The sequence below is a fragment of the Amblyomma maculatum genome, chromosome 1, assembly GCF_055883805.1.
Source record: "Amblyomma maculatum isolate TAMU_Amacu chromosome 1, ASM5588380v1, whole genome shotgun sequence".
NCBI classification, from domain to species: domain Eukaryota; kingdom Metazoa; phylum Arthropoda; class Arachnida; order Ixodida; family Ixodidae; genus Amblyomma; species Amblyomma maculatum.
In genome coordinates, this window is record NC_139344.1 from 372,984,561 (window position 1) to 373,000,396 (window position 15,836).

At 44.7% G+C, this 15,836-nt stretch overlaps 1 protein-coding gene across 3 annotated transcripts; it reads right to left on the reverse strand.

The window, feature by feature from the left end:
* Nucleotides 1-549: 549 nt before the first annotated feature.
* Nucleotides 550-14,005, reverse strand: LOC146208223 (uncharacterized). Of its 3 annotated transcripts, none has more exons than XR_014704665.1 (3): nt 13,831-14,003; nt 12,947-13,113; nt 550-810 (listed from the first exon to the last, which is right to left on the reverse strand). XR_014704665.1 is itself a non-coding variant. In XM_084592024.1 (3 exons), the coding sequence occupies exons 1-3, from the start codon at nt 13,979-13,981 to the stop codon at nt 695-697; spliced, it is 414 nt and encodes a 137-aa protein (XP_084448150.1). In that variant the 5' UTR covers nt 13,982-14,005; the 3' UTR covers nt 550-694. The 3 variants fall into 3 exon arrangements, 1 of the variants encoding a protein (XP_084448150.1); XR_014704666.1 differs by having other exon boundaries at nt 12,947-13,067; nt 13,831-14,002; XM_084592024.1 differs by having other exon boundaries at nt 12,947-13,093; nt 13,831-14,005.
* Between the last annotated feature and the right edge of the window lie 1,831 nt (nt 14,006-15,836).

Below are 15,836 nucleotides of genomic sequence, written 5' to 3' on the forward strand. Positions count from 1 at the left end.
AATGAAAAAGGAATAGATTTGGTAAATACATTGATTGCATTTTCAACTCTACAGAGCAATAGTTATCCATGGAAAAAAAATGCGCATTTCAGTCTTTAGCACACATTTTTGGCATGACAAAAGTCATTTTATGATAGTGCCACACAAAGAGTGCCGGTGGCGGTGATGCCTCAACAAAAAAGAGCTCTTTCGTAAAGTAGTTCAGACAGCAGCTTCGCTGACAATCTAGAATTTGTACCTGACAGTTACTCTGACCACGTTTGCGATGTGCGTACACTGGTAAAAAAAAAAACAAAACGAAGATGGCGAAGTGACAGCATGCTTTACTAATGAAGGAAACTTTTTAGAATTAGAATGGTATGAAAAACATTACAACTAAACCTGCCGATGTTAGTATGTTTTTCGGGAGTTAATTTGGCGGTTACCGGGTTAACGTGCAGCTAACTCCATATAATTAGCATCAATTAAATGCTGTGTATCTTGGGGACCATCATTAACAATGTGATGCATGTGAGCCATCACATGCTTGAGTTCATTAAACATACAAGATACGTAGGCACCTTTTATTCAGATAGCATTTGTATACAAAATCAAAAGCACCATGGCAATGTCAGAAGCAGCTTAGGCATATAAGCACAGCCTATTTTGAACATGATGTGGAACAGGTTCCTTAGCCCTCTTATTTTTCAGTCGGCTAACAAACAGATGTGCATTTGCAAAAACCTGCATGGTATGCAGATGAGCCATTCCTGCCACTAACAAAATGAGCCACTTCACAGATTTCCATATGGTCCTTCCAGTCTTTGAACTCTGCAAAAAGAAAGATTTTCCAAGTTGTCAAAAGTGAGTCTCAAAAAAAGACAGCAAGAAACAGAACTCTTGTAGACTGGAAAATACAAAATAAAAAAAAAAGTACAGGTATTGCCAACACCAACGGATTGCACAAGTAAACTGCGTATGTTGACATCAATTTTTGGAAGCAGATTTCAGAGGCTAGGCTACACTGCCATGCAGTCAGCCATAACTACTGCTGGATGAATGTCAACATATCCAAAATGAGTTATCAAGTTGTCCTTTGTGTGCCTTCATAGAGGCTCTGACTAGGCTCAAACATGGCAAATAGACTTGTCCTCCGCACTCATTGGTTCTTTACGATGCCTGTCACTGGAAAGGCCTAAAGCTTTTCCTATTGGTTCATTGACTTGAACGAGAACATCTTCGGTGTAACTCCGCCTGGTTGGGTACTTGAAACAAAAGTTTAAGAAACACCATCACCAACCAAATTTTTTATTAGAACCCGACGTTTCGGGTCCAACTCGATCCCTTCCTCAGGGGCGACTAAAGTTTGAGGCCCGCAGTAGCAGGCACACGTGGCGAAGTCCAATTGTGTAGCAGAGCCAGGGTAGCGTCCCCAGATTCCTGTTCACTGCTGCAGCCGTCAGCCGGATGAACCGAAAAAAGACGTGACGTCTTTTGAAAGGGTTGGTCTCCACCACATCAAGTATGTTCACCTCGCCAAAGGCGATTTTGTGGTCGGCGCATTCGCAGTGCTCGGCGAGGGGGGTTGCTTTTCGAGTTCAATTGCCGGGCGTCATTTTTGTGCTGCAATATGCGCAGACAGATTTTTTGTTTCGCCGATATAAGAGGCAGAGCACTCTGAGCACGAGATTTTATAAATAACGCCTGGTTATTTTTCTCTAGGAATACGGTCTTTTGGTAGCGGCAGAAAACGGCAGACTGTTGAAGTAGGTTTGTGCGACACACAGACGTGTTTGCGCAGGATGCGTGCAAGCGCCTCACTGGTGCCCGCCACGTATGGGAGCACAATGCGAGGGCGCTTCGTCGTTTCCGTGTTGACCGACCCTCTTGTCCTGCAAGCTCGACGGCGGAAAGCACATTGGAATAAAGGCGCGTGTATAGCCATTCTTCTTCAGATCGGCTAAGCATAGGCCGCTGCCTGCTACTGCGGGCCTCGAACTTGTCGCCCCTGAGGAAGGGACCGAGTTGGTCGCGAAATGTTGGGTTCTAATAAATAATTTGGTTGGTGATAGTGTTTCTTAAACTAGTGGTTCATCACACCGATTAACAAGCTAATGGCAGAAGGAGCACAGGTAACGTCTTCAAGAGCCTACATATGCTCTTTGCAACCATGTGTTCTTATTCCATCATTTACTATCAGCCAAAAAGAACTCAGTACTCTGTTTGACAGCATTATCTGCACATTGGATTCACTTTCAGAGTTTATTTCGTTGCAACAAGGTGCCAATCACGACAAAGGCACTGGTCATCGAACAACAGAATGCCCAGTGCTCAGTTTAAAGGCAACAAGGAAACATGTTAACCTGCCAAGTACAATGATCAAGAACAATGTAGAAGCAGTGTTGTGTTGTGGCGAGGTAAATCTCATCATTGTACAACAAAATGAGTAAAAGCTGCGTCCAGGTGGCGTAAAGCGTGAAAAAGCGGTATGACTTCCCCCTCAAAGAAGCATCGGCCCAATGCTCTACATTGAATAGAAAGGTAGGCAAAAATAAACATTAAGCAAAATATAAATAGTGTCCATCAGTTATAATAGGGCTTTAGGCACACAACATACAATTTCTGGACATGTATCACCCCTGGGGTACTGTCAGTAACATCTGGGGACAATTCCATAGCCCATTTCATCTAGATGAGTGAACTTGATTTGCGGAAACAGCAGCGTAAAATTTATAGTTTTCATTAAATCCACGATGGTGATTCAGCATCCAAACCTAGAGTCGGTCTGCTGGCTCGTAATTTTCATTGTCATTGTAGGTTACGTTAGGCATTGGTGCCTTGCTGGCTTTTTATGCGCAACTGGGCGAGTCGGGCTGCTTCTGCACGCTGAAGGTAGGCAGTGACACTGAGGCTGTCCTTTTCCGTTACATGTGGCATCAGCATGACATCGAGTGCTGTATTAAGGCGAAAGCCTTTAAAGGGAAACTGCACCAGTTGTAGATTTTGATGAGTTTCAAGGAATCAAATGATTACAGCTTTCAGGTTAAGCATGCAAGATATCTTCGCGCTAGCATTTCAAACAATGGCGCAAATAGCGATTTAAACCGCTTCAGCTATCGAGCTTCTCCTCACCACACAGCGACGCTTGGGGGGCACATAATGACATCATTGACGGCACCAGTATGTTTCCCGCATAGAATGGCTTGGTTGGAAGAAGTAAAAACAAGGCTACAAAAATTGAAGGCCCAGGAATATTGTTTGATGGCATCAAAAAAGGCACCGCATGATGTGGGCGAAGGTAACGTAAAGAAAAAATATTACCGTCCGTGATGTCATCATCGAGCTTCTACGCAGTCCTTCAGTGCTGTGAGGAGAAGCTCGAATTGTAATCGTTGATTACTTCATCAGTTTTAAAGATAGCACACAAACACTTTGCAAGCATTACCGACAGCTTATGGAGAGTCAAATTCTTGAATGTCGCAGAATTCTCGAAAAGTGATGCAGCTGCGCTTTAATGGCTCATACTGTCGGCGTTCGTTCGGTCACAATATAGCTTTCGATCAAATTACATCACCTGAAACCGAAACTAATGTCATCGGAAAGGTAAAAATCCTGCATCCACCGGGAATCGAACCTGCATCCCTCGCATCGCCAGCCTAAGCTTTAACCAACTGTGCCACACCCGGGATCGTGAACTGCACATATATCTTGTCTACAGTGATTTGGTTTGGTTTGCGGGGTTTAACATCCCAAACCGACTCAGGCTATGATAGATGCCGTAGTGCAGGACTCCGGAAATTTCGACCACCTGGGGTTCTTTAACGTGCACTGACATCACATAGAACACAGGCGGCCTTGCTTTCGTCTCCATTGAAAAGCGGCCGCCGAAGCCCGGTTACGATCCCGCATTCTTGGGAACAGTAGTCGAGCGCCGTAACCACTGCGCCACCCCGGCGGGCCCTTGTCTATCATGAGGATGAGTTAAAACACACATCATAATTCTCCTTGTCTGCGTGATGCTAATGCGGCCACTCCTCTTTGTAGCGAGGGATCACAGAGTTCTTCATTAGGCCAATAAATAAAGGAGTAGAAAAAGAACAAAAACTATACCAACTGCTGTGCATTGGTCAAAAGTCCAGAAAAAAGAAATGAGGAAGGAAAAGGGGGAGTCCTTCAACAATCTTTTCGTTTACGCCACCAGTCAAGGCGGTGCTTTGTCACCTCTACTGCCCTACCCAGGGTGTGCTCTTTGGGTGGTGACATCGACTGCAGACCAAGTGCTGTCGAAAGAGTCTCCATCAGTGCTGATGTCGCAGTTGTAGGGGGGGAGGGCCACAGTTTCGGGCACTCGATCACAACATGCCGTATGGTTTTATCGGCTGCGTCGCACTCGGAGCACTTGTGCGCAGAAAACCACTCCGTGCCTCGCAGAGTAACCCGCTGCTGTCCGCTGTCTCGTGTGTTGTCATAGATGTTCTCATTAGCGATCGTGTGTTTTGTGCTGGAGTCCACCGCCAGGGATGACTTTGCCCGTGCTTCGCTGTGCCATCTCTTCATTTCTGCTTCTTAAACCTGGTTATGGATCTGCTCTCTCCACGCAAGCTGGAATATCTCCAACAGGCCGGCTTGTGGAATTCCGTACTCCTATGCCAACCTTCGCGTTCAAAGCATCCATCTGGTGTTGGAGCACTTGAGTATGATGTACTTGTATACCTCGCTGGACCATCTATGGCGAAGTGCTCAGCTGGCGCTGCAAGGCAAGCTTGCGGTTGTCTCACATGCGACGATAGTAGCGCTGACAATGACGCTGCAATTAGTGATAATGACAATGACGGCATTAGCAATGATAACGGTGCATTTAGTTAATAATGATAATGAGAGCAAACGGATGCACCGTGTGCACCAGCAACGCTCAGCCTTTCGCACTTCTGCAGTGTAGATTCCACAGTGCTTTTGGAATTTTCGGGCTCCCTGCCATACACAAGGTGGAATGGAGTTGACCTGCTTCTCCGCTTCTAGCCGGCAGCAACAGCGCGGCAGGCTACTGTGCTGACATTAAAGCGAGAAACTAGTTACATCGGCTTAACTTTCAGGCCGACTGACTGTTAATGCATGCAAGGAGGACAATGCCACGGACAACGAGAAGTGGGTTTTTTACACGACAGATATGATGTGCTTCTCGCTTTCTACAACGATAATTAGTCTGAAGAAGCCTTTGGCCCTTTGCTTCGGCGTTGCGAGTCAGGTAGTCAGTTGCTACTATTATCCACTTGTTGCTAGATGTCAATGTCGGGAAATGACCTAGTAAGTCCATGCCGATCTGTTGGAATGGCCTCGCAAGTGATTGGTTTGGTTGTATATCCTGCAGTCTTGTTAGCAGTGTTCGGTAGCGTTAGCAGTCACAGCAACTCCTGACATAGTGCGTGACATTAGCAGATAGACGAGGCCAATATGGGCCAATATTATTTAACCTGAATGCGACTCAGAGTAAAATAAAGTTTAGACGCCCTGCTGTGGGCTCATCATGAGGGGCCTGTAGGATTTCATCGAGAAGGCCCACAGGGACAAGTAAGTAGGCGGTCAGGGTGCGAACGCCATTATAAAGCGCAAGGGAGGCTAGTCCACGTTTGAACACTCTTAAGTGGCAAGGATGACTTTCCTTCAAGGTAGTCGAAGTCTGAGTGCTGAATTTGCGTGAAGTAGGCCCCAAAATAGCATCGTTATTGTCTTCTTCCAGCACTTTTGGACAGGGGCTCGTGAAAAGCAGTACCATGTGTGCGTGGCCAAAATAGGTGTTTAGAGCAGCTCTTGGAGCAAGCAAATATGCTTTTTGGAGCAGCTAAATGGAGCAGAAAGCAGGACAGACGTGCTGAAACAGCTATGGAGCGGAAATGTTAATGTTTTATAGCAGAAATATCGGCTTTTTGAAGAAACTTCAGAGCATGTGGTCAATTAAATCTCCAATAAGTCATAAAGGCCTTTCTACCCTTCTTGGCAGCAGAAATTGTGCTGCTTACAAACAGGCCCGCTGTGTTCTGAAGATGTTTTACTGCACACTGACTGTAACCAACATGTGACCAGCGTGCAGTTTAAAGGCCCATTCACGACTGAGGATTGCAAAGGGTGTGCGATTAAGGAACCGCTCAGACTGACCGATGTTCACACTTGCAAAGGCAAACGGTGGGTCGCTTTCCCAAATTGGCCTCATTCAGAACGAGACTTGTCGACCTTGACTGCTCACCAAAACAGAAGCCGAATGTAAACCGAACTTCGATTCATATCAACTGTGTTGCTGATTGGTTACCGATTTAAGACCAGGAAGGAAACGTTGGACATGTGCCTTTTTATATATGGGAGTGCTTGTTGCTAAACAAGCTAACTCTCAAAACGTAAGAATAATGTGCTTCAGATTGTATGCTTAAATAATACAGCATGAGCACATTTATTTTGGCCTTCTCGACAATCTCTAGACGAAGCCCAAAACAAGTCCAAGGATCGCTAAGGTTGCACACTATAGTGAAGGCTTGCCAAAGTAAAAATAATATGCGAATGAAATATTTTTGCTGAAGAAAGAAAAAGGCTCTTAGTGACCACAATCCACGGCATGCATGCAAGAGTGCCGCAGTCACCATGAATAGCAGAAAGCATGGGGATGATATCGTGTAACGTCAGCGCCCAAGGTTGCCAAACCATAAAGCTGCTTTCGCTATTAATAATAAAAAATCATTATAAACTATCTACTGCACTGAAATCTCAAATTTCGAGGATTTATAATTTATGTGAATGGAGTGAAATGCAATAATCAGTTTATGCTCAGATTTTAGCTGTCATGACCCCTTTAAGTGGATATAAATAGTTCAAGCATATGGTACCAACATAAGAAACACTACAGAATTATATGAAAATGTCACTGAACTACGAGCACGTGAATGATTAAGCTGCTAAATTTGAAAATAATACACAAGACGCGGGCAGGGTCATTAAACAGAGCCCTAGAATATAATTTTTTCCATCTCGTCACCTTCAGGTGCATTATCTGCTCTGGTTTAGAGCTCTGCTCTTAGTTTAGCGACTTCATATAAAAACAGAACCTCATCTGGACGTAGAACTTCTCTATGCGAAGAGTAATTTTTCTGTCATGGGCAGAATATCCAGGCTCGGGAACATCTGGGCTTTTCAAAAACATCGCAAAATTATGAATGTTGCTTGTCTTAATCTCAATTATTGAAATGAAATAAATAATTTAAAGAAATCGAATTTTCCAGCGTGTTTACGAGCTTTGCAAGCTCTGCAGACGTATAAAGAAGACCTCGGTGGTCAAAATTTGAGATGAATTCTTTTTTTTTTGTTTTGTTTTTTTGCACACATAATTTGCTCAAAATTAGATACAGAATAAGTACTACATTTTGATTTGTGCCTGAACTTTCGAGCCACATATCTTGCAATATACCGGGTGCACGAGGCATTTGAGGATGCAATGTTGGCTTCAGGCAGAGAATATCTCCAGCAAATATATATATATTTTCACCAAACTTTAGGAGATATTTCTCTTACTGTTTATTTTCACATTACTCAATGAATGCGCCACTTGCAGCAATAACCAATTCAATTCGGCTTCGGAAATGGCTGCATGCACGGATCAGGTGGTTCTTAGAGGTACTGCCCATTGAGTTCGCAGTGGCGACCTTAAGAGTTTTTTGTATTATGTGGTCTTTTGTCGGCTTCTCTCTCAACGACGCCAGTGATTTCAAATCTGGACAACTAGGAGGCCACAAGTTGGGAGTGATGTGGTTATTGGAAGTTGTTGGCCAGCCACTCGTGGGTGACGCAGGCGGTGTGGGCGAGAGCCGAATGTTGCTGAAAGACACAAGATTTTCCTTTCGAAACAGTATCAGTCCAGGGCTTCACAACGGTGGCAAGCACCTCTGCGTACTCGGCAGCATTAACGCGGAGTCCTTCTGCAAAACAGTGTGGCAGCATGACATCACCCTTGTTGCCGACGGCTGCTGACACCATCACAAACAGAAATTTTGTCTGCAATGCTGTCGGCACCTCATTAGCGCTTCCGTAAAGCCATCTTTCATTATGGCAATTAGCTTTTTGGTCTTGATCGAAGTTCTTTTCATCTGAAAGAAAAAAAAAGCATTCCAGGCTCTTCAGCTTGCCTAGCAAGCGCTTGGACCAGAGCAGACTATTCTCCCGACCTTTACCAGGAAAGAATTGCGGCCTCCTCATGACACAGAAATGGTACCTCACGTCCTCGTGCACAGCAAGCCTGGCAGCTGACTCTACGACATCGAGCTCCTTTGCAATGTCCCACATTGACTTCTCTGGGTTGTCACTCACGATGACTTGCAGCCTCTGAAGAAAATCAGGTGTTCTGACGACGTCTGACCGCTGACTGTGCTTTTTCCTTTTCGCCACAGATGCCACGTCACCGTCACAGCACATCAGTTCTGTCCGCACTTTGTTAACGAAAGGCTTCGCAACATTCAGAAAGTTGGCAATTTCCAAGTCGCTGTGGCGCACGGCCAGTGCGATGAGGACTGCATGGCGTTTCATTTCCTGTGTCAACTTGTGCTTCCATTATGCAACAAACTGTGCAGTATAAATGATAAGGGGTCAACCAACAAGAAGCCGCATGCCTAGATACATATGCTGAGCCTGCTGGTGTCTATGGCGATAAGGAGTAGTAACCTCAAATACCTCATGCACCCAGTGAGCTACGAGACTGCTATAACTGTGCCTAGTGACGGGCAATCGAAGTAGCTTCAACGTCCTCGAGCCTTCCCTCGTGAAGCAAGTGGTCAAATTCATCATTCGCAAAGAACACGCAGTGAGCAAAAAAAAAAAAAAGAGAAATTACACGCTCTCAATTTGTGTTGGAAGTTTTCAGGTGCAATCAAATCCATTCGCTACAACCCATCATGCTTCGAAAATCTTAATGAAAAGCATAGGTAAAAAATTGTTCAGAGTGCAATACGAAAGACCTGCAGTAGACCTGCAAGTAGTGCTAAAGGAACACTCAAAGAAAAAGTAGGCTTGCAGCGATGGTATACTGGCTCCTAATCACAAAAACACCACTTTCACTGAAAACAAAACTCTTATAAGGTAGAAAAAAGAGAACAGAAATGCAGGCATTGCAGAAATACAGAAATCGCAAATGCATGCACAATGACATGCAAGGGATCCCGGAGGCTGCCTAACATGTATTATGGTTGCATGTTTGAATTGTTAATTTTTGTTTCAAAAATGGCAAACAGACAGGCTAAATATTGGAAGCCAAAAATAAATTTGCGCTTGGCAGTGCCACAGGCAGTCAGTTTCGTTGTGGTATGTTTTGGTTCTTCGAAGTCACAGCTATGCATTTGGCATCACCACATGGTTTCATTTTTGATATACATGCTTTGGTTTACAAGTGCGGAGCAGCAGAGTTTTCCTCTGATGAAGTTCATGCCCCAGTAAGCGCTTCTCTATTGAAAAATCTGGTATGAAATGCACACAGGATTAAGTTACAACTTACTGGGCAGAATAAACCTGCACAGACCCGAGTGGAGCTGGGAAAGAAAAGAAAGGCTGGAAAAAGTAAGATTTAAATTGCATGGGTGCTTAAGAAAAAAAAAAAAAAAGCGACAAAAAAAAGAAGAAAAAAAAAAACGGCCTCGAACAGGATTTAATTCTAAGTCCTTTGGAGTTTTAACTGAATGTCTTAGCCATTGCACCACACGAACAGCTGAGACCTCTCGCATTACATTACTTGTGTAGTGCAACTGCATTTTTTTACACACATTTTTCACTCACCGCTAAACAATTGCATCCCAAGTGTGCTGAATGCTTTTGCTGGCTGTTAATAGTGTCACCGATGTCTCATATCTATGATAAGCATAGGAGTTTGCCAAACTATCTCGTAATATTTCTATTTCTCTATTTTCTACTCTCCCAGTGTGCATGCACAGACCTTACTGGCACATCAGTTTGCCATCTGCAGGGCAGCGACTCTAGAGTGCACCACATAAGGTGTAGACACCCAAGGAAGCATTGAGCGAAAGGGAGCTCAGTTGGTTCATATTAAGAAATACATTAGTGAAGGAAACTAAATAAATTGAGCAAAACAGGCCCTGTGTACCCCTTTTTTCTTTTAACTTTCTGCCACAATGCATTGTTCACCCCTTGCTGCTATTCAAAAAAGACGGATCTGTAGCAGTCTTTACTCGTCACTCGTGATGGTAGCTCGGCAATGTCTGTGGCCGCATCCATAGCTTCGCTAGCTACAAACTTTGCCGCCACGCCGGCACTCGTACATTCTATCCTGTTAGTCAAGTGACCTCAACTCTAAAAAGCACCGCATGCTCTGTGGGTGCAAAGGTCAAGATTCACTGCGAAAACTTTGCAGTCAAGCTCAAGATCTATGCCTGGTGCAAACAAATAGACGGCTTTGGCGAACTGTAGCTTTAATTTCAGCTGCTGCTAGATTGCACTGCTCGCTATGCATCAAGAATCACGGAGTCTATGTCTACACCATCGTTTGCATCATTTTCCCAAGTCTAAATCCCTTGGAAGGAAAACAGACCTCTTCAACTTCAAATCGAAATATCTCGGCAATAAATGTGTCTTGCTGCCGGACAAGTGACAAAAAAGTCACGAAACACTGCACTACTGGAATCTGGCAACAAAAAATATTGTGATGGGTCCCATACTGCAGAAAATCTGGCATCCATGAAAAATTATGGGCATGTATCTGGCAAGTGGCAGGAAGGTGACGCAGCACTGCAATGACTGTCCGTCAGATTGTGTGACAACACAAGGCTACATGACATGACCAAGTCAGCAGGTGCTGCCACACAGGGTGCTTTGTATGGTATCAAGTTAAAAAGGAAAACAAAGAGAACATCGCTTGGAGCAATTACGCACCACTATTTGTTTCTTGCAGGTGTATCCGTGACAAAGGTGAATGCAGGGCTACCTGGAATCACTTGAGGCAAATCTTTGAAGCCTTTGTTATGAAATATTAAATATTGCAGAGGTTCAGCTCTCTTTGAACCAAGTCAAAAGCATTAGCCATCGGCCGGTGCCGCATTTGTAGCTGCCGCTTCAGTCTTGGCTTGATTCCGCATTTGGTAAGCTTCTCGGCAATAGGCTAGTCTGGCTTCTCGTTCGATGTCTTGGCAACCTGTCTGGCATGGTTGCAGTCTCTGTCTTTGGCGCAAGTGGATTCCTCTACACCACACTGCCTCCTTTTGTCATGCCGCCTGGTGAATTCACCCAACACTATGCTCGCGGTCTCGACTGCACTTACCCAGAAATGTTTTAAAGCAACGAACAGAATATGGGCGCACAAAACACAGACAACAGAACATGTTGGTGCCGCTGCAAATGAATGAACAACGAAATAGCTATTAGAAATGACAGCAGTGCCTACTCTGCTGGCAGAAATCTTGAGCAAAAATTTCTCGTCAATTGGCCCTAATTGGCTATACAAGGCCATGCGACATTTTCCCATGAAAATAGCAGTGACTGAAATTTTTCATACTTTCACAATCATCTTCTAGCAAATAATGACCTCCTTTTGTTTCGTACTACATGCACCATAGTGTCAACAAATAAATTGCAATGCTGTTTGTACAGCAAGCGACTGCAGGCAAGGGACACGTCTGGGTGATATTTTTGAGGTAGTCGTGTAAGCAAGTTTCCAGGGCAAAAAAATTATGGCATGTAATTTCTTCCTAACAGAGATTACCAAAGTACTGCCTGCTGAGAACTTATTCTCGGCAAATAATTTCAACAGTGTATGGAGCAGAGCATGAATTCGGGCAGCCCGAAAACCTGGGCCGGGCTGGAAAATTGCCGTTTTTATGGGTCTGGACCTGGCTCGGGCTTGACATGCAGGCCTGGGCTTGCAGCTTGCAGTGGCGGAACGAGGCCAGGCTGGGTAAAGCTGTGTATGGCTTCTTTTGGAGATGGAATTCCAGCACTAAAATCATTCCGGTGGTTTATGAATAAACCACTACTAGTACATATGTTGACAGAGAATGAGAGAAAGCTCATTTGTAAACAGAGTTTAATCAGTGCCACTCGGTGTTTTGTCCAAGTAATTTAGTACGAACATGCCGGGCTGCATTCAATGACACAAGTGAAAAAAGTTAAAAAGGAAAGGCTCAAAACTCGATAGCGAACTGTACTACAATGGAGGTGTTATGAAGTGCTGTAACCTGTCATGCATGACACAGCCCGTTTGCATAAGCACGTGCCTACTGAAGTACTCAACACCATCAGCTTAGGATTTCTCAGAAATCAGTGAGCAAGAGGGTAGCTTCTAACCTTTGTGTTACCGCTAACGGCTGGACATTTGAAGCCTTATAACAGCCCCTGGACAAGGACCTTCAATTGACTGCTCGGCAGGCAGCCATCTGTTCATAAAAATTCTGACTCCCCCCCCCCCCCCCCCCCCGCCCCCCTTCCCCAAAGAATGTCTCTACGCTACAATAAATGCTGTAGGATAAGAGCTTATTGCTTTAGGAATCTTTACATATCCAATAACATATACATGCAAATGAACAGACGCTACCGCTTTTCGTCTCCACAGAGATGTGACAATGTGGCTGTGATTTCTTCAATGAATATGTAAATTTTGGTTTTTTCTGCCCTTGCCCACTAATGTTCCTGGGGCAAAGTTGCCAGGGGCAGTCTTTTTGTAGGTGATTAAGCAAAGAACTTGCACCAAGAGCCAATTGCTTATAAGGAGTCATAGTTAAAATGCCCATAATCCACACCTTTTAAATGTACATTGTGCTAGATAGCTTTACATAAAATGTCTTGTCAAAATATTCTTCACCATGCCTTTGCTTCTGTCGGTGCTTTAACTGTGCCCTTCTCAACCAAGAATATTTTGCAAGGTTTGTCTCTCATCTTGATTTATTGTTATGTGCTAGTTAAGCAATACATTTTTAAGGCGCCTGTTCAGACTTACTTTGCAGGTTTGGCACAGGCCCTGTCGTGGAAGCGCAGGCCGGGTCCGGGCCATTAATCATTGCCGATGGGCTTGGAACCATGGATCCGGGATGGTCTTCAAACGTGGGCCAGGGAAGGGGCTGGAAAATCCAACCCGTGCAGGGCTCTAGTAAGGAGTGTAAGAAACTAAAGGTACAGGAAAAAAAAAAATCACACACACATAAGGGGAGTTCAGTAGCGAGTTCATTACTTCGAAGCACCTCTACGTGGTCTCCGTGCTACAATGGAGTTGTCTAAACGGTATTTACGTTATCATTTCTGTTGTCTCAACAGAGCTTATCCTTTTGTCGTACCCGACGCAAATTAGGCAAAATTTCATCAAGGGTACGCAGAATATCATCCATATAGCTGCCGCTTTTAGCTGTGAAAGGTTCAGTGCTAGTTTAGAGCTTTTGGTGCTCAATATGTATCACTAGTTTCAAGCTAGTGATGCTCGAGCGATATCATAGGCAAGTACTTCACCCGGATGTGATCAAAACGAACAGCGTATGGAGAATCGGGGCCAAGAACGTAAAAAGCATAAAATGAGCTTCGTCGCCCTAAGCAGCTAATCACTGACGAGTGCCGTGAGTATCTGGTTGATAGAAGACAAAGCATCAAGCGCCAGTTAGCAGCATCATAAGACAGTGCAGTGCTCGCCTTCAACAGTGCTAAATTGGCGCGTGCTGCAAGTGCATACCTTGGCACAAATCCCTGCAGTATGTGACAAATAAGAACGGTAAGCGGACAGCATATAACCACGAACATTGCACGCAAAACTGGCAGCTAAAATTTGAACATGGCGGCACCTTCATTGGCATGCTTTGTCCACAACTAAAATATTTTCACAGACCGGGCACTAACCTTTCTGTACCGAAGCCGCAGCAGATGTGCCAGGGTTGTTCATGGCGCGCACACCAGTCAGTTCGATCGCACCCGTCCGTGCAACAGGCACAGTCTCGTTTACTACAACAAAAGCCACGGCACCAAACCGCCGCCGCGGCACCGGCGGCATCCCCAACCAAGCAGGGTGGGTGGCGGGCGATGAGCGGTGGCCCGCCGGCACGCCGTGCCCTCAACTAGGGACAATCCGACCTAGGGATTGCTAGGGATTCAGGGCGGCTGTCCAGCAAAAATCCAGGCAACACTGGCATTATTCATGGCGAGTTTTAGCCGCTCCCCATCATAGTGGGTAGACAGACATTGATGTCACTTGGTATTGCAGCTCGGTAAGATGACGTGTACTTCCAGAGTTGTTTGTCCCTAGCGAGACGAAACACGTGGAATCTACTCGTCATTTAGCCTTGCCATCTTCTGCATTGGAAACTAACTACTGTTCTGGAGAATTGTGTGCAAGCGCAGATTATATATGGTAAATTAAGAGGAATGTTGAAAGTATGAGAATAAAAATTATATTTTGTCCCGATGACGCGAGAATCAAAATGAAGCGCTCATGCCATAACTCTAGTGTATGCAGGGTTGGTTGGTTGGTTGGTTGGTTCATGGGAAGGGAAAGGCGCAGTATCTGTCACACTTGCTCTGTGGACACCTGAACCGCGCCGTAAGGGAAGGGATAAAGGTGGGAGTGAAAGTGGATAGAGAGAAGGGGGGGCCGGGCTACGGAGTAATTTCGACCACCTGGGGATCTTTAACGTGCGCTGACATCGCACAGCACACGGACGCCACTTCGTTTCGCCTCCATCGAAACGCAGCCGCCGAGGCCGGGATTCGATCCCGGGAACTCCGGCACAGTAGTCGGGCGTCTTACCACTGCACCACCCCGGCGGGGCATATGCAGGGTTTCATATAATATATCAAACAAATTGCACAATAAAATGCCGCTTCCTCAATTCGGCTGCAAGAGAACAGGGTTCTTAATAGACCAAACATCACAAAGCTCACAAGCCTGTTAGTTAGCCTCCATTACTACTGGTTAACATGCATGTCTGCCAACTAGAATCACCCATGAAAAGCGGAACTAATTGATCGGTGCATAATTTGGTCCTAGTTGCAGCTATCACATCTAAATTTGTAATCAAAACAGTGATGCCTTAATTTTCAAGATGTGCATGCGCACGTCTAGTTTAAAACAATTTTGCCCTCTCCCTGTGCACAGTTATTGACAAATTGTTTCCTCTAAGCAAAAGCCGGGCAAGCAAGGTGCTGAACAATACCAGGAGATTCATAGTTCACTCAATGCAAATATACAAGAAAATCATATTTCTAATGTTAACTTATAGCATTGAGAGATTCAGTTCTCTCCAGATGCTACATTCCTGGCTACTGCACCTGCGATATAATTAAAAAATAGACCTGCTCCATTTGGATGCAGGCAGCATGATGCAACAGATGTGGCATATGCCAAGGCAACGCTAATCACTTGACGGCAGCGGAAAAACGTGCAACATGTGCGAGATTTGCAGGGGCCAAAAGAACAAGAATGCTCATGAGGCCGAGCTCCTTTACACTGTATTATTAGCAAACAGGCAGAAAATTATTAGCGTCTATCAGTATGAAATAGAAATAGCCAGAAACAACACGCAAAATGCAGTTGTCTTGTAAGAACTATCTTTTAGACCACAGTAGTTAAACAACTTGAAATGTGAAAAGGAAGAATAAACAAAATTAATCCTAATGCGCATTTTTGACTCCAACATACATCACATCTACATGACACTTGATTATGCAACTGTTTTGCATGCGACTATTGTTCACTTAGCCATTGTTGGCGTAAGAGTTTTACCTCGCATAACGAGTTTCAATCTTCGACGCTTCAACAAACAACCGAAGGGTGCAGACCAGAGTTAACTTTTCTGAACATTTTACTCACGATACGCTGAGAACCAAATCACGAGAAAACGTTTACCTGT